General features: G+C 34.7%; 2 protein-coding genes across 2 annotated transcripts; one reads left to right on the top strand and one right to left on the bottom strand.

Annotated features, from left to right (window-relative positions):
• The first annotated feature begins 6,232 nt into the window (after nt 1-6,232).
• Nucleotides 6,233-11,060, top strand: LOC123523592 (uncharacterized). Its single transcript, XM_045301254.1, has 4 exons — nt 6,233-6,364; nt 8,658-8,786; nt 9,823-9,924; nt 10,866-11,060. Exons 1-4 carry the CDS (start codon nt 6,317-6,319, stop codon nt 10,989-10,991), a joined length of 405 nt encoding a protein of 134 aa, XP_045157189.1. The 5' UTR covers nt 6,233-6,316; the 3' UTR covers nt 10,992-11,060.
• Nucleotides 11,061-24,321: 13,261 nt separating this feature from the next.
• On the bottom strand, nt 24,322-25,870 carry LOC123523591 (uncharacterized). Its single transcript, XM_045301253.2, has 4 exons — nt 25,714-25,870; nt 25,396-25,497; nt 24,925-25,026; nt 24,322-24,500 (listed from the first exon to the last, which is right to left on the bottom strand). Exons 1-4 carry the CDS (start codon nt 25,759-25,761, stop codon nt 24,375-24,377), a joined length of 378 nt encoding a protein of 125 aa, XP_045157188.2. The 5' UTR covers nt 25,762-25,870; the 3' UTR covers nt 24,322-24,374.
• Between the last annotated feature and the right edge of the window lie 92 nt (nt 25,871-25,962).

Here is a 25,962-nt window from a genome sequence, read left to right on the forward strand (position 1 = left end):
TTACAAGACCAAGGTACATTATAGAATTCCCTTTTTGTTAAATGTTGCATTTACATTAACACAATCAATTAATCACATCAGTAACCTAAATCTCACAAATAGAATGTTGTGTTATATTGAATCCATTTTGTACAAATGTTTGATGAATTACAGGCTTTCACAGAGGTCGTGCACCTCGCGGTTAAGTACACGAACCCGTGGTTTTCTGCCGTAAAATTATATACAAATTAAATAAGAAATATATATATAGTTATTTATGTGATAGATGACTGAATCGGGTATAAATTTTGAACTCCTTGCCCCTTTCAGAGCGCTGTCAAAACAAACTACTACTAGTATGGCTTAAATAATGTTTTTATTTACTCCTACTGGTCACTAGAAAAGTTCCGAAGAGATTTTGATGAACTATCATTTTCCTTTTTCAGTTCAGAGTAAACTGGTATTAACTTTTGTATAAATGGAAATTTTGAGATATAAACTAGGGAAAGCTGTTTAACAGATCCTGGTTTAAAAAGTTCGCTATAAAGAAATATACAGTTGATGTAAAATTAAAAATTCTCTGCTTTTTGGGCAAATTCGTTAGGATTTATTTTCGTTACATATGTATAACATTAATTATAGCCAATTAAGACGATAATACTTTGGCAAAAAAAAAGATCAAATATCGACAAATAATAGAAGATACAGCAATAAAGTATCATTGACATTCAGTAAATAATCTAAAAAGTGTCCTTATATCTAAACCATCTATATTACGTACAAAGGATTTACTAGTCTGGATTATCTGCCCCTTGATCACATAGTACGACTGGAGCCAGACTAAGGATTGAAGATAATTATATTAGATACTCATATGTTAGACTGGCTAAAACCAAATATGTTTTCCTCGTTGGATAAACTTATCACTATTATTATTCGCTCCAACAGTAAACTTCAAGTTCCCTCATTATCAGGTTTTGCAAAAACGACCTTGACCGTTTGAGTTTTGGTCTAAAAGCTATTTATGTTTGTGGTTGAAATGATAATAAGCTTAAATTAATTCAACCATTTCACAGAATATAAGCAAATATTTTTTGCAATAGATTAAGGTCAGTCTGTTTTTAATCAAACATGACAGTTTCATATATTAGATAGTGTTAGATAAAGTTATACTTCAAAATCCCATAGTTTAAGTCATTCGGTACATACACATGTAACATCTGTTTGGTTCCAGACAGAAAGAATGAACAAGGAATTAACTGTTTGATCTACCAAATCCGATTTTTCGTTGTGTGGCTTTATTTTTTTTTGCAAGATTAACAGTATACACACCCAAGGTCATAATAGGATGTAAATTATATGGCCAAAATGTTTTTCCTTGCGTAAAATGCTGGCCAATGACAAAGTCTACAACTGATTTATTAAACATTTCTCTTTAGCTTCTACTTTGAAATGTTTCTTTGATTAAGATATCTCGACATTGTTATAACAACCCATCCACTGATAAAAGTTGAACTGAAATTAAAAAAAATGTAGGTGACCAAAAATGGCTTAGATAATACCCTATCAAAACCGTTTTTAGATAAATTAAAAAGTGAAGGAAGATATTTAAAAAATAATAATTTTCTATTTCCAGTCTCGTTGTTCTTTACAATGATGTATAATATGAATGGTATTGACTAATATTTCAAAAGAAATAAAAAAAATTCTTGTTACGGAAAAGTAAGTTTAGTAGCAACAGACCTAGCCTCAAAAAATGACAGATGCATGGCTACAGGTACAGATGTCGAAATGTTTGTTATTACTATAACGGGCATTCAAAAAATGACACCCATACCCTACCTTGATAGATTGTACTGTGGAACAATAATTAAATGAAAAGTATATACCAAAGAAGGCAAGAATTAATCAAGATCAACAAAACAAGAACTAAAATACGGTCTTCAAACGTAGGAAGAAACATAAAAGTAGACTTGGGTGTAATGAGGCTGTTTCTTACTTTCCTTCTATAAATTAAGATGTTTTCTTGTCTCACAGTGTATCTTTACTTCCGTATCGGATGAAATGCATTCTTGTTCAGTCTTTCTTGTCTATAAGACTGTAAATCGATGTTTGCGGGAAAAGATTCAAATTTTCAAGTGAAAATAAACAAAATATTAAAAAAATGTAAAGAAAGAAATGTTCACACGGATTCGTTTCATATCCCACCAAAATGGAGATTTACGAATTCTAAAGACTTTTGAAAGATGAAATTTAAAACTATTTATGGAGCATTAACATGCAATATAATATTACCTAGTTATCTAACATACCTTTTGTCAACACAGAAATTAGATATTATATAATAGTTATGAGGAAATTGTTAATGTGTTCATGAATACGAACTTTTTGTTTGTTGTTCAAGGTTTACTATGAGAATATTTATCAGTTATGCGTGCAAGTCTGTATTTTGTCAGATTTATTAGTTTACAAAAATGTATTCAGTTGCTACATATACCTTTTTAAAGCTAGATTTTACCAATATATATTTATATATTTACTATAAACTTAGTTATACCAAATTGAATAGTTGCTTCTTTGAACGTTGATGAATTCCGTCGGATCGAGAGGAAGAAGAGCGAAATGGCTGAGAAACTTTGTTCACGAAACTCATAATTTCAAAATATTCCGTTTCAGTGGCTATAATATTCTTTATCTAGTGCGTTCTTTGTAAAGACAATTGTTTTAAAATAGAGGGTCGAAATGCATATGCTAAGAAATGGGTCATACTTTTACACAGCAACCAATATTGGACAAAAACATGTATGGAGTATTTCATATCCAGGTATCAATCGTCGTTGCAATGTGAACGGTTACCATAGTTTCAAGCTGTTTGATGCTGAAAAAATCACCAATGTTTTGCTAAAATACATTTTTCTGTCTTTATCTTTTATTGAATAAGACATATTCCACTGAATTAAACACATTCCGGCGGACAAAATTTAATGATCATTTATTGCATAAGCATACTTTGATTTATTCATACGAGTGTCTCATTATAGGGCCATATTCCTTTTAAACATTAAAAATTGGGTTTGAATGTATAAAATTTCATAAAATTCTGAAAGAAATGAAATATCAAAAATGCAAAATTTAGCATATTTCACAACCGTTTAACAAATATTTCATATAAAATTCAGCTACTTCAGAACAATTTTGTTACAGTTTCTAGATTTTCACTTTTTAAAAAAAGTTACAAAGGGAAGCAATTCTAAACTAGGGACCTTGTTCTTGCGCATGACACTCCGTCTCATGGTGGTGAACATTTGTGTCAAGTCACATTAAAATTCCTGCATGCATGAAGAAGAAATGCTCTGGACAAATTCATTCTTTTATCTGATGTTTGGCCTCTAAGTGTGACACTGACCTTAGACCTAGGGATCTGGTTCTTGCGCGTGACACTCCGTCTCATGGTGGTGAACAACTGTGCCAAGTTACATCAAAATCTCTCCATGCATGAAAAAGAAATGCTCCGGAAAAAATCATTCTTGAATTTGACCTTTGACTTCAAATTGTGACATTGACCTTAGACCTAGGGACCTGATTCTTGTGCATGACACTCTGTCTCATGCTCATGCTGGTGAACAGTTGTGCCAAGTTACATCACAGTCCCTTCATGCATGTAGAAGAAATGCTCCGGACAAAATCATTCTTGAATTTGATCTTTGACCTCTAAGTATGACCCTTGACCTTAGACCTAAGGACCTGGTTATTGCGCATGTCACTTCGTCTCATGATGGTGAACATTTGTGCCAAGTTACATCAAAATCCCTTCATGCATGAAGAGGATATGCTCCGGACAAAGTTTGTGGATGTTGCCCGGCCGCCCGCCTGCCCACCAGAGGCGTTCCCATAATACGTCCCGTTTTGCAAATGGGCGTATAAAAAAGAAAAGACATGCACGGGCTCAGACCATTTTCTTAAAGAAAGCTGATACTAAAAGTTGTCTATTTTCTTATCTTGACATTAACATATAATGATCATTCAATACGAAGTAATGCATAATAATTTCCATTTTCTCTGGTTCTTTTAAAGTAAGACAAAAGTTACAGTCTTTAATACGGTGTTACGTTAGGGCCAGCGCTTGCTCCCTGTGAACGCAAAGCGCGAAGGTACGACGGTACGATTGCGAAGCGCGATAGTACGATGGTGACAACACGACAGTGCGATGGCGAAGCGCGATAGTACGATGGCGAAGTGCGACACTACGATGGTGACAGTCCGTCGTACTGTCGCACTTCGCCATCGTACTGTCGCGCTTCACCATCGTAGTGTCGCGCTTCGCCATCGCACTGTCGCGCTTCACCATCATAGAGTCACAATCGTACTGTCGTGCTTCACCATCGTAGTGTCACCATAGTACTGTCGCGCTTCACCATCGTACTGTCGCGCTTCACCATCGTAGTGTCACCATCGTAGTGTCGCGCTTCACCATCGTACTGTCGCGCTTCGCCATCACACTGTCGCGCTTCACCATCGTAGTGTCACCATCGTACTGTCGCGCTTCGCCATCGTACTGTCGCGTTTCACTTTCTTTGCTCTGTTTTCTTAAACTCTGTATTGTGTAGTATTGTCAGCTCTGTCCAATGATCAAATAATTGGACGGGTATTATTGAAATGAATATCACCAGACCTGATGTTATTCAAATGAAAATTTCCCGGCAGAGTGTCACTCAAATGAATATCATCTGGCATGATGATATTAAAAAAATATCATACCTTAAGATTGTTTGAAATGTATCATTCCAAAATAGGTTCCGTTGATCTATGGCTATTTTACTTTGTTTACTCAAGGGATAATAAAAACGAATATCACCCAACCGAGTGTTATTTATGAACAAAATACCATTGTATTCAAAATTAACCACTCTGTGGAAAAATAAATGTTAATGTATTTACATGTAATTAATTGTTTTGTGAGAAAATGTTGTTTAATCAGCTCATATATTTCAAGCCATGAAACGTTAAAAGTATATATTGTCAGCTAAAAATAATGAAAATACACTGTTGTATAAATTTTGCTTATAAAGCTTTTGGCTATATTTTATGCAAAAGTGATAATTTGGTCTAGAATACAGTTGTTTGTGTCCGCTTACCCGACCGACCCTGTCTTTTTACCACTGACCCTAAAGTTTTAATTGAAGAAACAACAAGATTATTAGTAAGTATATCCAAAGCACGTCCCTCCGTCTGACCGTACAATTCTGTACATTAAAGTCGGCCCTTAAGTAAACAGAGAAAAGTTGGCGAAGCGCGACAGTACGATAGCGAAGCGCGACAGTACGATGGTGACACTACGATGGTGAAGCACAACAGTGCGATGGCGAAGCGCGACAGTACGATGGTGAAGCGCGACAGTACGATGGCGAAGCATGACAGTGCGATGGTGACACTACGATGGTGAAGTGCGACAGTGCGATGGCGAAGCACGACAGTACGATGGTGACACTACGATGGTGAAGCGCGACAGTGCGATGGCGAAGCGCGACACTGCGATGATGAAGCGCGACAGTACGATGGCGAACCGCGACAGTACGACGGACTGTCACCACCGTAGTGTCGCGCTTCGCCATCGTACTGTCGCGCTTCGCCATCGCACTGTCGTGTTGTCACCATCGTACTGTCAGGCTTCGCCATCGTACTGTCACGCTTCGCCATCGTACCGTCGTACCTTCGCGCTTCGCGTTAATAGGGAGCAGGCGCTGGCCCTAACGGAACACCGTACTTTAAGGTTGCGAAGAAATCCGTAAGTATTTAAGAAACATTCTCAAGCGAAAGGACTACGAAACAATATTTGATCATAAATTTTATAAATGATTATAATGCAAAATGACTTCACTATTTGCCATTCAGTGTGATGAAACCCGACATACTCGGCATACATCTTTCTAGCATTAAAATACCGTGTTATAAATGTTAAATGTCCTGTCCTGGAGAAGAGGAAAGGCCATGTCAGTTTTGTAGTAAAAATTCAGTTTTTCTTATAAACCGATACATACACCTACATATTCTCTTGATTCACAGTGAACGATACATACACATACACATTTCAATTCTTCACAAAGAATTGTTAAAGGTTTGTAGATTGGATGGTTTTGTAATATTTTCACAAGACCTAAACATTTGTGTATGACACGATTTAAGATATAGTACAGAACTAAGAGTACGTAATTCGTGCCGTATACAAGTTCAGTGATAAGATGTTACCATATATAAAATTCGGCCGAATATAAGTACGAGCGTTTAAGAGAGAGGATGTTAGACTCAAACCAAATCTGTGGCAGTCGAAGACAGCACCATGCTCCGAATCATTATCGCCAGTATTTTGTGCGTCTCATACGTTACGGTAAACATACACTATTCAACTGATTATTAATTTGAATAATTTCAATAATAATTATGGAGTCATTTTTGTACGGTGCCCCTAAAGTGACATGTTACACACTTTTTTCCAATTAGGTAATGTGACACTTTTTTTATTTCGTTTAAACGAAATAACTTATTTCGTTTAAACGAAATCATTTCGTTTAAACGAAATAATCATTTCGTTTAAACGAAATCATTTCGTCTAAACGAAATAACTTATTTCGTTTAAACGAAATCATTTCGTTTAAACGAAATAGTTATTTCGTTTAAACGAAATAATCATTTCAATAACTATTTCAATAACTATTTCGTTTAAACGAAATGATTATTTCGTTTAAACGAAATGATTATTTCGTTTAAACGAAATGATTTCGTTTAAACGAAATAAGTTATTTCGTTTAAACGAAATGATTTCGTTTAAACGAAATAAAAAAGTGTCACATTACCTAATTGGAAAAAAAGTGTGTAACATGTCACTTTAGGGGCACCGTATTTTTGCTACTGATTTTTGAAGTTTGCTTCTTGTTGTTTATGTTTTGATATTTTACTTTTTTGCCATTTAAACACACAGACACGCAAACCTGCTTACAGCCATGAAGTATGGAATGCGGGTTTGGATAGTCAGTTGTCATTTGCTAATTGCAATTTGTTAAATGCCGTTTGTCATTTGCTAATTGCCATTTGCTAAATGCTAATAACTATTTGCTGACTGTGAGTTCAGAAATGTCATTTGCTGGACGCTGTTTGCCAAATGCTAATTAACATTTTGCTGATATTGAATTCAGACGTGCCATTTGCTAAATGCTGTTTGTCAGTTATTTATTGCTATTTGCTATTTGGCAGTTGCCATTTGCTTATTACTCTATTACTCTTCGCTTACTGCTGATTCTTATTTGTGGATTGCTCATTTGCTACATACAAATGCTATTTGCCAATTGCTCATTTGTTTTATGCCATTTGCCAATTGCTTATTTGCCATGATAAAGTTTTGTGAGCAGATTCTCATGTAGTTTCATTCAAATATTTTGTCATTACAGTTTAAGCTCAGTGTTTTTGGCTCGAAGATCTAACATGGTCAAACATTAATTATTATCATACAAGCGCTTTCATTTATTCTTTACCATAGAGATACGCGTTATAATTAAGAAATAATTTACAGCAAAATCGTATTTTAACACTATTTATACACAATGGGCACTTACACGTCGGGCTTAATAATTTCACGAGGGCACAGCCCGAGTGCAATTATTTCGTACGACGTACAACCTCCCGAGTGTATAAAATACATTTAGCAAATGAAACATTGGCAACTGAGCAGTTGGCAGATATCATTTAGCAAATGAGCAATTGGCAAAAAGTAACTGGCAAATAGCATATAGCAAATGAACGAACAGTAGTTGGCGAAGATGGGTCGTTAACTGGCAACTGACAATTAGCATTTGAGCAAGTGGCAAATGGCAAATAGCAATATGTAATTTGCAACATTACATTTAGAAAATAGCAAATGGCTGTTAGCAAATAACAAATAGCATTTACCAAATAACAACTGGCAAAAAGTATTCCGCATTCCATAAAAAGGCAACAATGAAAGCAATTTTAGAGATATAAAATTGACGCCATCGTTGACTCAGCTGCATTTTATGAAGTTCCGATGTGCCATCCATTAAGCTTCTTGCGTTTTACTTTTCACCATTTGTTTTTTATTGCGTGTTTCGTGCTTTCTGCTATTTGTTTATAGCGATTTGATGTATGTTTCTTCCTTTTAGTTACTTGCTCTTTGCGTTTTCTTTTTAGTGGCAACAAAAACATTCATTTAAAGCAGTTTTTAAGCAAATGTAAAATTTTTACAGTGGAACTTACTGTATTTTGAATAATCATGTTGTACACATGCATGTTTAGAACTTACAATAACTCCTAACAAAAACAAAATCATGTCATTGTCTGCATTTCTAAGAAGAGCATATATTTTTTGTCAGAAACCAATGCTTATGGTACAAAGTGACAGTCGATACCTACACCTCCGCTCTTTAACGTTTATTTTTTTGGGGGACTTTCTAAAACTGGGATGAGTTTTTAAAATGAAAATAAAAAGTATGTCGTTACTTGTATTACATAATTTGACTTTCTTGAAATTTTAATAGGTTATTTATTACATATTGGCCTAAGAGTGAACTATTAAATATATCAATAATAAGATATTGGCTAAAGTCAAGTGTTTCGTTAGATTTACTACGTGTATGCATCAAATTATTTATGGTAAATTTGGCTCTCAGGCTATGACGACAACTCACAAACCTCACCATGGCCATCATCATTCAAACACGACACATCGACCACATTCTAACACTACACGAGAACCAGGCGAGAAAGACTCTTTCAGGTTTGTCTACGAACCACACACGGTGAGTTTTTAATTAATATGAGGACACACGCCGGGATCCGTACGCATGCGCATGTCTTTTATATGTCCTTGCATCTTAATAAGTCATTATATTGTTTTTATCTATACAAAATATTTGTTTTCTTATCGGACATGGTCCTGAACACATGGTTGCCGTAGTTTCGAACCCACGTCATATGAAGAAGAGTTAGGTACACTGTTCTGAACTCATTTATGTGATGAAGAACAAAGACCTATAAAAATGAAGCACTCGTGTACGTACGTGAAAAGGCACTCTGCACCAATACTAGTATCATAAAATAGATTTTACAAATCCCTTAAACAAATATCAATACATTATAGGGTAGTCATTTCACTATTTATTCACCATTTTGTAGTATACTAACTTCATTTCGTGATTTCATTAATTAATTCACGGATATCAAAAACTTTGTGATATTATTAGTTTCGTAATTGAACGCTACCTTAAAATAAATTAGTGATACGATTAAATACACTATGTTTAAAGACTAAACGCGTCCAATGATATCATAAAATAAGTAAAGGATATCACAAGTTGAATCAAAAATATAACAAAATGGTGAATAAATAGCAGGCCTAAAACGGCACCGCATTGTATACTGAAAGTGTAAACATTTTATTAGTATGAATTAAAAATGTTTTTACATTGTTTCGATTGCGATAATATAAACATTTTCATGATAAATGCACAAAAAAATCATCAAAACTGTTTACAGAATGGGAATATATTACTTTAATATGCACTAACGTAGCCATACACGAAAAACCTCACTAGAATAGCGAGTGAGCGGCATGTTCTAATAACTGGCCTAGTCTGGTCTGGCTTAGCTTCACCTGTCCTGGCCTGGCCCGATAAGCCTAATTTTCGACAAGGCCGGGGCCAGGCCAGGCTAAGCGTGGCCAAATTTTGCGAAAGTTTAACATATAAAGTGTCCATATTATTATTGTATTTACTATACATGTAAGAATATTTGTACGTGATACTGATTTTTTATCTTCTAATTAATAACTTGCAGCAACAAATGGTGGTAGTAAACGTACACGATTGCTACGTCTTCTCGCTGAGTGATTCAGAGAAGGTAGCTGTACACACCGACGCTGGTATCAGAGCTTTGGAGGTATTTCATTTTGCTTTTAGGGTTTTCACGTAGTTATAACGATGGGCCTAACTTTGGTGTTGTGCTCGCCATTTTACAAACGGGAGTAATTTACTGACATCAAATATTGGCCCTGGGAGTCGGGTGTGTGTGGATGTGGATGGGGATTGGGTGGGGGGCTCTAAAAGCAGATCTTGTGAGTTACTTTCCTGGATATTTATATCTATAATCGATATTAGAGCAAATCCTACTGTACTGAACCAGTTGGTTCTTTAGTGGCACAAGGATGAGTGTTATCTTATTTCCTCTGCCTCTAAATGGAAACTGGGTTTTCCTTGCGAGTTGATCTGTAAGTTAGGGCCTACTTATTCTTGTTTACTTTAATTTGTAAACTTTTCTTAATTTTGAAATTTATACACAGAACCTGTTCCTAACGATTTGTCAGACACCAGTCGTCAATTTTATTAAAATATTTATTTACTTAAAGGTCCAATACTAAGGAAAGTGAACATTTTAATTTCTTTTAAAAAGCACAGAAACTATTTCATTTTATTGGAAAATGAAAGTTGGTATGTAGAAATTCGAAATAAATCGCAGTATATGTACACTTATTTTTCTATGAAGTATGAAGAAAGTTAAAAAGACCTGGGGGGTCATTCTGTCGATTCATTGAAATTTCAACATAATACACATACATTTCTTTGAGTTCCAAAGACCTTCTGTAAATTTTGACCTGCCAATCTTCATTATTTAGTGTCTTGCAGAAGTCTATGCACTGGCTATGAAAAAAATTGCCAACTCACTTTCCCTTAGTAATGGACCTTTAACTAGAATATTTTAAATGGTTCACAACCGAACTTACCACTTTTCAATGACTTCATCGCGTCTAGATGATTGTTTTGTCTGCGCTGTTACCAGTTTCGTTCTTTCTGTAGCGTTGTATTATGAACTTTTGTTTGCAGCTTAAGCTGTTGAGCGCTCTTAGCACCTCTGCTGTGGTCACTACAACTAAGGACCAGCTGAACCCTCATGCGGCTCATCTCTGTGGAGGACATGCCACAGCATTTTATAAAGAAGCTAGCCCTTAAGTCTCAGAAGTTTTGTAACAAAGTTGTTAATATGATTTTAAAGAATATAATAAAAGATGACTTTGCTGACTTTTGTTTTATCTTTGTGTTGTAATAAACATATTTGGTAAAGTATCGAATATAAGTACGCGTATTAACATATTTGGTAAAATAAGAAAAATATCTGGCAAAGACATTTCTTGGAGACTTACACAAGGAAATTCTTTACCTCCTATGATTCCATATCATGCAGTGTGCATTGACGAGTCGCTCAGAATTAGTAGGTGATCACAGACTGAAGTCAAACCTCCTGGATAGCTAAAAAATTTAATTTAAATATTTATGTGGACTTGTGTCTTTCAACAGTTTTGAAAATATATTTAAACAAAATTTATCAAAAAGACATTTCAATTAATCATACATGCGAAATGTGAATATCTTACAACATCCTTTTACATATGTGAATCAATGTGGACATCCTAAAAAGCTTATCTGTAGATAAAGCAATTCGCCGAATATCCCAAAAACACTGGAATAAGGACATTAGCGTATGAATATCAGTTATACAACATAACATATTCTTTATTATAACAACTTTCAACAGATCATCACACGTAAGGTTTTGAAAGTAGGAAATAAGAGCTATCAAAACAAAAAAAAAATAACCAATATATGCTCCCCGAATATACTCTATGCATGCAATTAAATGAGACATACATGTATTTTCAAAGGTAAAGCATGACATTGATTTTTTCTTTTCAGATTTTTTTGTAGCTTCTAGTCCATAGAGTCCTTTCTGCCAGTGTCAACAATGACAACATTATAGCCGTGTTGTGTCCTGTGTTTAGTACTCAACAGTATGGGTAGAATATTTAGCAAATTTTACAAACTAGAAAAGGAAATAGATCAAATTAAAAATGGTACACTGATACGCAGTCGCACTGAAAAAATTTAATGTTAGATTTGAACCCACCTCCAGGGCCCCGTTGTTCGAAATTTAAACGGGCTCTTAAACTAACCGCTTGTTAAACTTTGATTCAAAATTCTAGTCTACACTAGTACGATGTTTTCGTTTTGCAGTAAATAAGTTTGAGAGTTCATAATCTTTAACTCATACATTTTTTTTAAAGTTTTCTAAAATATTGAAATACAACTCTAAGGCCTCACCAAATTAAAAAGTTTTCCATCGGATTTGCCGCTCGTATATTTTCAGAAACACAAAAAAATAATTTTGTTTTGTTTTTGGCTTGCCCTTGCCCCGTTGAAAAAAGCCAAGTCAAAATTTGTTGGTGCGCTACTTTTACGGACGTAACAGTGTTCAAATGCTTATAATTCCAGTCCCAGATTGTTCTAAAATGGACTTTAAACACAATAAATACATACTACGTACACATATATTATGATACTTATATATAGTTGCATTAAAGTTATCTCCCCTTATGCAGTTACGCCATTTTCTTTGTTTATCAAATCGAGTTGCTACAAAAATCGGATTTATTTCATTGAAAATTGGATGAAAAAACATGCAAATTTATTTGATAGCATCAATCTACATTATTTTGGTAAGGGTAAATACGTATTGATGCATGTCACTTTTCTGTTTTCTGTTTTTCCTGTCCAAATGATCAGCATTGTATACGAAAGTGGGTGGGGTAAGGAATTGTGTTCAGACCGACTTAGATCGTCAAATTTTCCAGTCCTCGAGTAGAATAATGTTAATGCACGTTAATCTCCATTTCAGACCTTAATTGAGGCTTTGTTTCCACAAAATCAATCCATTAGGTTTAAAATTAGAACAAGAGTTGTCCATAAGACAGCATGCTCGACTCTTCTCAGTGCTTGACTCTGAATTAGAGCTTTGCCAGTAAAGGGGCATAATAGTCAATAGCTTTGAAAGTAACAGAGATATGGGACGTTAAATAAAACTTTAACCAAACATTTCTAAGTTAAAAAGGGGCGTAACTCTGTCAAAATTCAAATCAGAATTATGGGGATTGTTTCTTATGGTGTAGACTTTGATAGTTAATATTTATTTTAAGTCTCAAGTCAAAAGCTTTAATAGTAACAGAGATAATTTGACTATCAAAAACGTCGAAAAGCCGAGTAAAAAATGCTTCATTCTCAAAGCAGTAAATATTCAAGTCACATATCTATGTCATGATTATGGTTTAAGGTTATGCATTGTTGTATATTACATATTTTCTTAATAGCATTTTCAAACGCATACATTGTTTGATTACAATGTACTGTATGCCAATGTTATTACCTTTTTCACGAGTTCGCTTTGTTGTGCGCCTACAGGTCAAAACGTAACCAAACCAAAATGTATCCATATTTTCTCAATCCCTGATGAATTACATTGAATGTAAAAGGGCTGTACATTCTATTTTAAGTTTTTTATTAGTTAATTGAGAGCCAAAACAGGACAAAGATATTTCTTCGCTCTTCTCTCGCTCCTGGTTTTCTCAAAAAAAAATTAAATTATTTTTTTTCGGAAAAAAAAACCGATGGATAACTTTTCAATTTGGTGTGGCCTAAAAGTTAATCAACCGTTTGCTTAATCACTTGTTAAAGTTTCGAACAACCGGGTCCAGCTTGTTTCGCAACATATACTGTTGTAATTTGGTGCATTACTTCATGCCCCACATCAAGATATAACGTACACATATCAGCGGTGAATATCTACAAATCGGGTGACTGTCATCCTTTTCTTTGCCCAACCGTACGTTTTCCATTGTAAGTCCAGACTGCGACTCACGTGATCAGTGGTTGCCCTATAAGGCGACTGGACCGGCTTTTGTCGATATTCCTGGCTGCCAACAATGTAAGCTGGATTTGCTACACTTAAGGACTCCCTAACATCTCTACTACCTAATTTGCTTGAAATAGTCCACATTGACACTATTGCAACCTCCCAAGCCACAGAAAACATTACAGTATACAGTACCAACCCGACATCTTTGCTGCGTCCTTCCATGCTGCGAGCTTAAACTCTTTAAAAAGCTTGATTGGGCCATTACAACAAACATCCTGTCCAACAAATGAGCAAGTACCATTACGCAGCAGTCTGGCTCCTTCTTTCGGAAGATGATCATAGGAATAGAGAAGTTTATCACCAGTCATTCTGTGAACGTAAAGTACACCCAGCAGAATATCACTTTGTAGTCAGAATGGATCATGCCTATAGCCTTCGTGGTGGCGTGATGACTGCTGCCAGAGACAACATCGCATACACAGAACTTTACATTGCCACCACCACTGATATTTGCGTTTCAACCTTTGAATGCCATAAAACTCTAAAATTGTGCCAGAAGTAGAAATACCTGTATCTCAACACTCCCGTTCCACAGTGTAGATAGCTGGGACTGCTGGACAACAGTTAGGATTCAGTCACCATTCATGGTAATACTCGCCCTGTCCAAACAAACCATCTTGTTCTGGACGGATTTATAATATCAGTTCCGATAAAGTAATGATATTTCCATTAAGAGGTAGCCAACATATTCGACCTCTCCATTTCAAATAGACCATTACTCCTTCAAAAATGCGAGCCCAGACCCTGAGCCAGCTACCACAACATAGTTTAGACATAGGAAATAGAGATCAATATAATTGCACCTTTACTAATCCTAACTGTTCTGTGTTACAAAAGTGCTTCCATTGTTACATTTTGATTCAAACAAAACTGTATTATCTGCACTATAAAATCTTTATTGGTATTTGATTTTATTATCGGCTTGTAAAAAGTTATTTTTTTTTACCATAAGTAAACTGACAAAATCATATTTGGCAGGTTTTAAAGGGTAAATCACATATTAATAAATCCTAAATGTTTTTTGTTGTGCAAAAAGGCATGATACTGCGTCTTAAACCGTGCAAGGGAAGTAAACTAATAGATATCTCTGCGCATAAGTATTGGCCTAAGGCAAGAGTTATCATTCTTCGCGGAATACAACTTTAAATTAAATATTGAAACTTCAGTTATTGATATTAACAAAACTATCATAAATTTCACATTTGGAAAATCATTTTTGGTTATTTCAAGGACTTAGAAATCAATTTCTAGACTTTATTTAATGTATTTTAGCGTTGAAACTCTACATAGTTTATGCAATCAGCCACGGGAAGATGTTTCAGTAGAAGCAGGCAGACATTGTAAAACCAGAAACAAACTTAGCATATTAACATAAATACATTCTAGTCCACCTTCAGCGGTTTCTGTCTTGGCTACAGATAATTACGAACCATTTAAGATGAAATCATCAAGATCAAGACTAATGGGGAATCCAACGCTAGAAAAAGCAACGGAACACGCAACAAAGAGGAAAGCATATATCATCCGGGACATTGGCACTAAATAATAAGCGTTGCGACAACAATTGCGTCTCCTGCCGAAAGATGAAAAACACTGCACGTAATGAATCCTTAACAGCCAGTTTAGCAGGGTGTTTGGTGGAAAAACATTACAAACCACACTTCCATAATTTGTTTATATATCATCCTCTATTATATATTACTATATATTTTGACCTTGTATTTGTATTAGTGATTATGTTTATGGATGAGAAACTGTGAGAAACTGTACAGTTTAAATCCTAAATAAAATGTTCTGTTCTGTTCATAACTACAGACCCATATACCTTTTAGGCATCACTTAATACTACTTATTGTTTCTCCAAAATGACCTAGACATTGTGATTATGTTCAGCAAAATGCATTGGATTTCGAAATTCATAATAGAAGTTTTATATAGCTTTTCCCCTTTTCCCCACTTCTTTGTTATCCTCTTGGGGGGAAAAATCTGAGAAACAAAAAATGTGATGCCTTAAAAAGAGCTAAAACATTTTTTTTTTTAGATTTTTACGGTTTATTTTGTATTATGGTCATGTTTGTTTAACTATGCAACACCTTGCTTGTAATAAAGAGCAACATGTCCACATGCACGAGCGGTACTTGCACCCAACTGGTCCTTGGTAACCTCATGGACAGCGACTGTGCTCAGCATACTCAACAACTTCAGCTGAAATGTTACAACAGTACGTAGAAACTATCTACATTTAAGGCTAAATATTTTAGTATATTCATAAAAATAGCTAGTTAAATGATCTAAATCCTCAAGTACTTGTGATTTTGTTTTCGAAGATTCCTTCTTAGTCATTATATCTGCAAAGATAAACTTCACATCGACAACCCTTGTACTGGCATAAAAAATGTATATACTGCACACCGACAGCCCTGGTACTGGCATAGAAAATGAATAAACTTCACATCAACAGTCCTGATACTGACACAGGAAATGAATAAACTTCACATTCTTAGCAATTAAGACTGCATAATAACCAATATCTCCACAGCCCTGATGCTTGTATGAAACAGAAAACGAATACTCGCGAAGTAAAATTTCATTAAATACAATTTATTCGAATGAAACTTTACAACACAAATTAACTAAACTGATTAAATCATTACTTTAACCTTTTGATCACAATACCGCATGTTCACGCGGCATTATAATATCGTCTGCATATGACACTACAACAACAACTTCGCGCTGAAGTTAATTTTTCTTCCAAATTAGTGGAAATAAACCGTCTGAGAACGAATCAAATTTTTATTTTACAAAAATGAAATAAATATCAATCAAAAGATAATTTCAGTGAGAGTAGGAAATTACTTGCACCTAAGCTTTCATATCAATGGTTTTATACAAAAAAATTGCTTTTAAGAAACGCATGTTTAGGATTTTTACACATTTTATATGGAAAATAGAAGGGAAAAAATGACGAAATGATGGCATTAAATATCATGTTAGGAACGAACCAAAAATAAAGATAAAATTCTATTTAAAAATACCGTGTGATGAATCAAATGTTGAACTTTGGTAATATTTTTGCACCTAAGGTTTCTTATTTTTAGTAATTTTGTTATTAAGTAAAATGTGTACATGCTCTTCTTATTTCTATATAGAAAATCTGACCGCTATCGAATATTGGCCGAAGGAATATTCTTCGGTATGCTCGATAGGCCCAATGACGAAATAAATACACATAACCTCTCTAGTACAAAATGATCATAGTTTGTATCAACTACAGAAAATGATTATACCTCACCTTCTATGTACATATGGTGCAACAAATATATCTAAATTTTACATTGACTTCCCGGATACTGGCATAGAAAATAAAATACATTTCATCTCTGTAGTACTTATGGGCAAATTATGAAGACAGCCCAGACATTGGCATAGCAAATGAATATACTCCACCTACTTATACATATCTTAACTTCAAACACTTTACCTTGAAAGCTATGGTACTTGCATTGAAACCGAGGAGGAATAAACATTCCCTCCATAGCACATACGACTGAATTTGTTTGCACTGTGTAAATTTATACCAGCGCAAGAGCCTTTGGAAGCATACAACGTGACAAAGAAACATTCTTTACGCCCGCTAGCACCGGCTTAATTAAGGAGGTAGGTTACCTTGTTACAAGGGTAAATTCAAATTAGTTGAACCGCAGCATCTTTTTGTATTTCGTGTAATATGAAGTTTTAATGCTAATTCATTTCCGTTTGTCCTGTCCTTCAGTTCATTTTTACAGGTTTGAAAAATCAGAAACTCCAAAAGGTATTCTTATTGAAAGAAGAGGAAACATTGGTATTTTAGATTTTCGGTTATTTTGTATTTCAGTTGTTTCTATGAAGCCGCTTAATATATGCAATTTCAACTAGTATGCACCATGGCTTGTACCTAATGACAACGCTGTGTCAGATATCGACATGGGCTCGATGTTTCTAAGTGTAAACGACATTTAGGCTAATATTTTTATTATAAAAATTATTATAAAAATTTAATTAAGTACTGGTTTTTTCGAAGATCTTCTTAGTCATTTCTGCAAAGAAACCAACATCGACAATTGTATGGGTAATATATTAGCTATATACCACACCGACCCTGTACATGGTAGAAAATGATTTTCCATTAAAGTCTATAAAAGTAATAATGGAAACACATCAGCAATTAAGACTGCATAATATACCAATTCCACGTATTTCTTTATAAAAAAACAATATGGGAATAAAATTATTATCCTTTAGTTGATGTAGCTTTAAACACATATTAATCTAAACTGTAAGTATATTTCGTTTATCAGCTTTTATTCAAACGCAATGTTCTAAGCATAGAATACTTACAAGCAGCTCCCCTCGTGCTGGATTTTTTTCCATGGAAAAAATCGTTCTGAGCTCAATTTTATTTTCAAAATGAAATAAATAAAAGCAAAGATAATTTCATTGAAGTAAAAATTACTTGCACTAAGCTTTCTATCAATGTTTATTTATACAAAGTCATGCTTTTTCAGAAACGCATCTTAGATTCATTTTATAAGGAAAATAAGAAGTGAACAAATGACGAAATTGATGGATTAAATATATGTAGAAGAACAAAAATAAAGTAAACTCTATAAAAATAGGTAATACAAAGGGAACTTGTAAATTTTTAAGTTTATTTGTAATATGTATAAGTAAAAGTTAACTTCTCTCTAATCTATATTCAGAAAATGACCTATGATTTGCCGAGATCATTTTCTTATTCGCATACAATGATCAATAATACTACATAAACCTCTAGTACAAAATATTGTTTGTATCAGACAAAAGATCTAAAATTATTATTTCAGCAAATATATCTAATTTGACATATAGTTGGAATAAGAAAATGACAGAATTATCGTCTTTAAGTATTATGGGCAAATTATAGATGCCGCTGGTAAACATGACAGTACGTCATACGTAAATGACATCATTTAACTGCAAACATTTTTGAAAGCGTTTCTTGGGCATTGTATTCAGAGATATTCCTCATTATACACTGAATTGTTTGCAGTATTATCAAAGCGCAAGAGTCTTTTGGAAGATGAAATGACAAAAATATTTTCTCAACGCGCTCCGTAATTCACTAGTATTTTATTACAGTAAAATGTTTTGTTCTTCACGATCTCAAAGGACCAGAAAATATATATAACAACACCGAGTCCAAGTACGACGAGACTTTTTACAACCATCCAACGGCACTTAGAGACTCTTGCTGTGATAGTTAATAAATCTGTAAAAAGATCCCTTGGAAGCAAATAACGCAACCAAGAAACATAATAGCAGACACGGTTTGATTCAGTCTGCCATGAGAGTTAATGAAATATGCAACCCCGCCCCATGCCCCTTAGCACCGGCTAAGGATTACCTCGACAGCCCTGATGCCGGCGTCAGTGTGTATTGCGGCTTTCTCGGAGTCTGACAGGTCAAAGAGGTAGCATGCTTGCCCTGTTACTTGTCCGGTTAAAACCAACATCCTGTGCTGCAAAATGTCAATGTATTCATTAAAAAATGGAAGCATTCAGTGCCAAAGTAGTCATCTGTGATCTTGCAAAGACCGGTTAATGTAATATTTGACAGAGTTCAAACCCTATAAATAAACGCGTGAATTAAACTTGTTCTGAACAGATATGGCAATTTGATGGTTTCAGTAGGGACATGTGCAGTTGCAACTTCAACTCTCATTAATTTGGTTGCAAAATCTTGGTGGTGGAGGATTTTGTCAAGTAACACATGAAGTCTGATCGAAGTATTCAACGTGCGTCGATCTAATAAAGATATCCTCTTCACGACATATCCTGTCTTTTCGGTAAACACATCCAAACAAAATCATTGGTCTGACCAAGGGTTTGTTTGATTTAGGTATCTTGTATTGTAACTTCTTCTTATTATAGAACCTCGTACTAAACGTCTACGGGATCGTATTCCATACATGGTCAAGTTCACGTCGTATGTTATACTTGATATGCTAGCATATTACCGAGTGCGGTTCGTATATAAACCTGAATCTTTGGTGCTCAGCTGGTTCCAGTGTGGGTCCTGTATGATGATGTCCATGATGTGGTCCTGTGTGGTGGGCATGTGGTGCTTTCGTCGTTGTCATCGACTGAAAAAATGTGAACTGCCATGTTAAAAAGGATCACCTGGCCCTTTCTTTCGATAGTTGTCATTTTATGTCGCAACATCTGTCCCTTTGATCGATGTGATTATATTATCATGTGTTTCACTTTGATCAATGCCATTTTGTCGTTCTCTTTGATCAATGTCTTTATGTCGTCATGTCAAAATTATATTCATATAAACTGACTGTAAGCATTATCCAATGTCTTTTTTAAAATAAATATTGAGCAGATATCATGCTTAGAAATAAAATTAGAAATATCAGTATTTGAAAAGCCACACACAGGAAGCCTATTGCGATGGTGTGAATCATTATTTTTAAGCGTCCAGTATCGTCTACAACAATAGCTTGCATGTGCTCAATGTATACGAGAGTCAGTTCTTATCTTAAGACTGAACTGGCCTATATGTCACTCGTAAATGGGAACAACTCCAGGACCATAACGTGCAAACCTATAAAGTGCATATATATATATAATTGGCGAGGTGTACCAATATTAATGTATACTTGAACAACATATATAAACAGATTATCCATATTAGGAATATCACAAGGACAGTGGGGTGTATTGAAAACTGCATTAATAGTGTCTGCCTGCATATCTGGAGAGAGACCCTACACAAAATATCTTTGAAAGACATATGCGACTAGGCCGCATATAAGATATAATTTGTTTTCTAGTGATTACCAATAACGTCCCAAACCTGGCATAAATGCTGTTCAATAAAATGGGGAGAACTTAGGAAGATGGGAGTTTGCAAGACTTTTACTGATCAAAATACACACCTGTGCATTCCAGTATGTACCTATGCATCTATTTCAAAAGTCTTTGCCTCCTCTTAGTCTATTTGTGCTTGCTCTGAAGTAACGAAAACGGATAAAAAAATGTAGGGTCTATAAAAGCAGAAAAACTTTAACTTGCTACATTTTTTGTTATCAAGCAAGACTTGGAAATGCAACATTCCCCTCAATTATTGTAACTTTAAAATTTAATGAAATATAAAATATACAGATTTCATCACGCAAATTCTATGTAGTCCTAACGAATTTCTCTTTGTTACCAATACATTTCATGTGATATAAACAATATCTTACAGATTTCTTAGCGTGTAAGCATGCATCTTTGAAAAGTTCATTTTAAACGCTGACGAATGTCTAAAAATGTGAGAAATATTGTTTCTACAATGATTTAATGGATGTTATTAGTTTAGTCCACAATTTACCTTTGAATCACTATAAACTTAGTGTTCTGTTTCGCAAAATACTAATGTCATGAATTTTATACCTTGTATGGTGTTCTTGTACAGTCAGACTGAAGTTGGTCTAAAGGGTGGCAAAGGCTTTTGCAATAACTGGATATGTACAGAATTAAAAAATTGAAACGCATCTGGATGTATTTACCAAAGATCGCAATATTGATGATAATAGGCTAGAATATTGGTTGCAGCACACGAACTTGAATTGAACTTTGTGTGTTTTTGTGTAGCTAAGGTTTCAAAATGGGTTGGAGACATAATCTCGTTGATCATCTACACGAACTTTGATCGTTTGATGTTCAGTAGAGTGACTAAGTGTGGAATTGATTTTGTGTGCACGTTTTGGTATACCTGAGATCTTTTTGTACCCATTATTTTATTTGTAGTCCCAAATGACGGTGATATCGTTGGCCGTCTTGTCGACTGAAAGGATTTCACAGATCACGGATTTCCTGTGCAAAAGGGAAAATGTGTACCTTGCTTTTATCAAAAGTATTTCAAGGATCGACAATATTAAAACTAATACATTTCAAAGATGCTAATATACCGAATTCAGCATACTAATGTATAAAACTGACCGTATACATGGAACTTCAGAAAAGTTTGTGCATTGTGTTCCAAAACCCTTAAATACCATAATAGAGTATATAAAAAAGCAATAATGACATTGGAGCATTGCGGAATTAGCGTTGGTATTTCTTCTGGTCCTTAGGAATCATGGAGTCCATTCGATATATCTGTATAAAAGAGTTCTTAAACCAGAACGAGGGAGCGTGAGGGGTGTTGCACATTGTGGAATTAGCGTTGTTATTTCTTCTGGTCCTTATGGATCATGGAGTCAATTCAATATGTCTCGCCTAAACCAGAACTAGGGAGCGCGAGGGGTGTTGCACATTTCATTACCTCTTATGCACAAACACGTCTGAGCCTAGGCTGCGCTGTGTACTTCCAAAGATATTCTTATTCTAATATGTATCCCCTTATCTGGACTCAGTGTTGCTATGTTTTCTAGTCGATAGAGACAGCGCTGAAGTCCATTACTTCTCATCAACACACTCAGCTATTATAACGTATCACCTGACCAGTTGTTATACACTTAGGGCCATTTCTAATCCGACACATAATGCCATGAGATGTGATTATTTGTAAACGGATTTCGTTCAAATTTTGAATATATATAATTTAACACATTAGACTTACTTCCCCGTAATTTAATCCCAATTGACTAACATATAGGTATAAAACTTAACAAATGAAACATATATAACGTAAAATTCTAACAATGTGAAAAGTCACTGAATCACAGAATAGTTTGTTCGTCCGAGTACTTCGTGTGTCCTCCTATGGCTCTCACAACATTCACACAACTCTGCCTCATCGACAGCACTTATAGTTTCGGATGACCCATCGGGGAATATTCTTCCATTCCTGCACAAGGACCAAAGACTCGGGCAAACTGTAAAGAAAATAATATTAAAATTTCACTTTGTAAATTATAATTTATAGTGAATAGATTTGCAGTCAGAATATCGTTGTATAAATAACATCCGATTTACTTACGTGTTTGAGTAAATGTCCAGATTGTTCGACCGCGCATTTTCAATACCTTGGGGTTTTAGAAAAAGTACATCTGTTATAAAAAGAAATGTTTTAGAACTGAACATGCATAAAAGTATGTATAAAATAAGTCATGCAGATGTATACCTCTAACTTTGTCGTGTCGCAGTTATTCGTGTTGTGTCAAAGAAAAAGAAAAGTTCTTAGTTGCCAAGGTACTAGCAAGTGTGCGAAATAGGTAAGTTATGTAGGTAGGTTTGGTAAGCAAGCAGCTAGGGCAGGTATGCAAGCAGCTAGATTTATTTTGTAACACGGTACATCCGCGATCATTTTGCATTATTTAAAACATGGGTATTCAACCATACCATGTACGTCAGTACCAATGATAACACAAAAAGGAGACTAAAATCCTTCTTTGGAATCATTTTGGTCCTTGTTCCTGATCGCATCACATAGAAAGGCATAAAGTATGAATTATCATACATATTAATGCAGAAGTACATCCTTAAAAACAATGCCGAGACTGAAATGGATGTTTGCATAACTATATCTATTGAACATATGCTTTGCTGACTAGTTAAAATGGAGACATAGGCATCTTTTCTTTTAAGTAAGAATAACAAGCAAATTCAGTGAATTGGTATCCTCCGCCAAACGGGATTAAGGTTTCACCCTTTAAGAAGCATTTCCTCCCTACAGAATGCACTTAAATGCAATTGAATTTCAGTCTTTTTGAAAACTACCCATTCTAAATTATTGATCAAAAACCTATTTTCAATCTTTAGTAACTATGACCTTGAGCAAAGCTGCCTAAAATCATGGAACAAAAAATGGTCACTATTGAAGCTACTGATTTACTGGATTTGGTCTGCTTACTTCATTCCTAACTGAGAAGACCACTTTTCTATCTTTAGAAACGATGATCTTGAACCAAACGTGGCCTCCATGCAAGCTTCCTTAATTCAAAGTTTGGACGCAGTACCCTACTCCGTACTGAAGTTATTGATCAAAAATATCTTTTTAGAAACAGCAGCCTTGACCTGACCCCAGCAGTGACCAGAACGCAAACCGTACATCAGTTTCCAAGAAAGCTATATATATACTAATCTCGGCCACAATATTCCTTAGTAAATGATAGACCTTAAAAAGACATAAAATTTGCAAAGAAATGCCCTACATAGTAAACATTATATAAGTACTAATGGCTATAACTCATGTGCTCATCAAAGGAGTTTCACTGAATCTTGCAGGGCCACGTGAACATTACCATGATATGAAGATTTTTTGAAATCCTTCAAACCATGTCTGACAGACAGAAAATGGAATAAAACAATATTTATGGATTTATAAAGGGTTATAAATGTCGTTTTCTTCTATCAATCACAGTCGCTTTAATATTTGTACCTTGTATAATCCATTAAATCATATCTGAGAAGTTGAAAAGTAATGAATTCCTTGGTTGCAGACACCAGTTTACATTTAAGCACTGGCTTTATACTAGCACAATTTTTTAAAAATCTTCGGCCTAATTTATCAACAAAAACATAAAATTTTTGTATTTAATATTGTAATAAGCCTGTTATAATTGAGCGTAATAATCAAGGAGTGGCTTCTTTATAAAAGGTGGTAATATGATGACCGCATGCATGTGCCGCTTTGGGATCCAGGTCTTCTTTTGTGGCAGTGACAACGGCGTTCGTACTGAGGGTACTCAACAGTCTCAGCTAAAATATAAAAAAAATATACCATTGCTGAGTACCATTTCTTGCACGAACGCTGTAACAGTGAATCTTAATAAAAAAAAAAGATTCAAATTGCAGCCATTCGATTTGATATCTGTTTTACAAACTGTGAACTTGTTCTTTGGAAATATTCCATATACACTGTACTACATTAATTTCTGCGCACCCAGTGCGCTTTTGTCACGAAATGAAAAGCTGCAATATACATTTTCAACACTTTTCATGTCTTTGGTCTGTATTTTCTTGAATAACAATGTTATTGCTATTAAAATATAACTCAAACAGAAAGGTAGCGGTTATGTTTGATCGTAGAAACATTTTAATACCAAACACAAACTAACACTTTTTCAAACCAAATCAACATTGTTTACTAGTAAATGATCGGCGCATGTAAGTGAAATATTACCTCCAATGCTCTCATACCAGCATCTGTGTGCACAGCTGTTCGTTCAGCGTCTGACATAGAGAAGACGTAACAATCGTGTCCGGTAACCACAACCATTTGGTGCTGGAAGAAAATTATATGGAATTGTGTTTTTATGTTAATTTATGGCATGGCTTGTAATGTTCGTTTTGATCATAATAATAAATGCAGTGATTAGCAGTACGTCATCATACTTATTTACACTTTTCTATATGAGTTATAATTCATTTTTACATTACACGTGCCGAGATCCGATAACAGTTGCTTCTTTTACAGCATTGAGCTTTGAGTTAACTTCATAAATTTCATACCAACATTAACTATTCTTTCTAAATAACTTAAATCATTGGTCAAGGATGAATTAAATTTCTTATTGGTTCATCCAAAACATATGAAGCAGTAATCGATAGTTTATTTTTTTTCTGTAGATTATATTGCAGTGAAATGTCTTACCACATGTGGCTCGTAGATAAACTTGTAACCCTCGTGCTCAGCAGGTTCTGAAGTTGGTTTAGAATGGTGTTGGTGGTGTGGCGCTTTTGTCGTTGACATTGACTATAATTATTGAAAGAAAATAATCAAATATTTATTACAACGTTTGTAAATGACCACTTGTAAATGGCGACAACGTGCCATATACATAATTGTTATGTCGCAGAGTTTCGTGAAATCGAATGTGCGTCGGCACTGTATGAAATTTAAAAACAAATATATTCTTTGGTACAAAATAACAGAGGAAAATAAAATTACAAAAATTGTTTATATACTTACCAAAACGCTTAAAACACAGACGGCGCTAATGATAATTGCACGGATCATTGTCTCAGTATGCGAGAAGATTTAATGGTGATAGCTTATAAAAGTTGTTCAATTCTTATCGCGTGCTTACCAAAATTGTCACGATTTATATGCTTAAAATTAACAATGACCCGACTGAAATGTCTTGTATACTTGAAACTTATCAGTTAATATGCAGCACTGTAAGTCAAAATGCACTTAAAACATGTGTGTGCTTTTTTA

Source organism: Mercenaria mercenaria, chromosome 3 (assembly GCF_021730395.1).
Source record: "Mercenaria mercenaria strain notata chromosome 3, MADL_Memer_1, whole genome shotgun sequence".
Taxonomy (NCBI): Eukaryota; Metazoa; Mollusca; class Bivalvia; order Venerida; family Veneridae; genus Mercenaria; species Mercenaria mercenaria.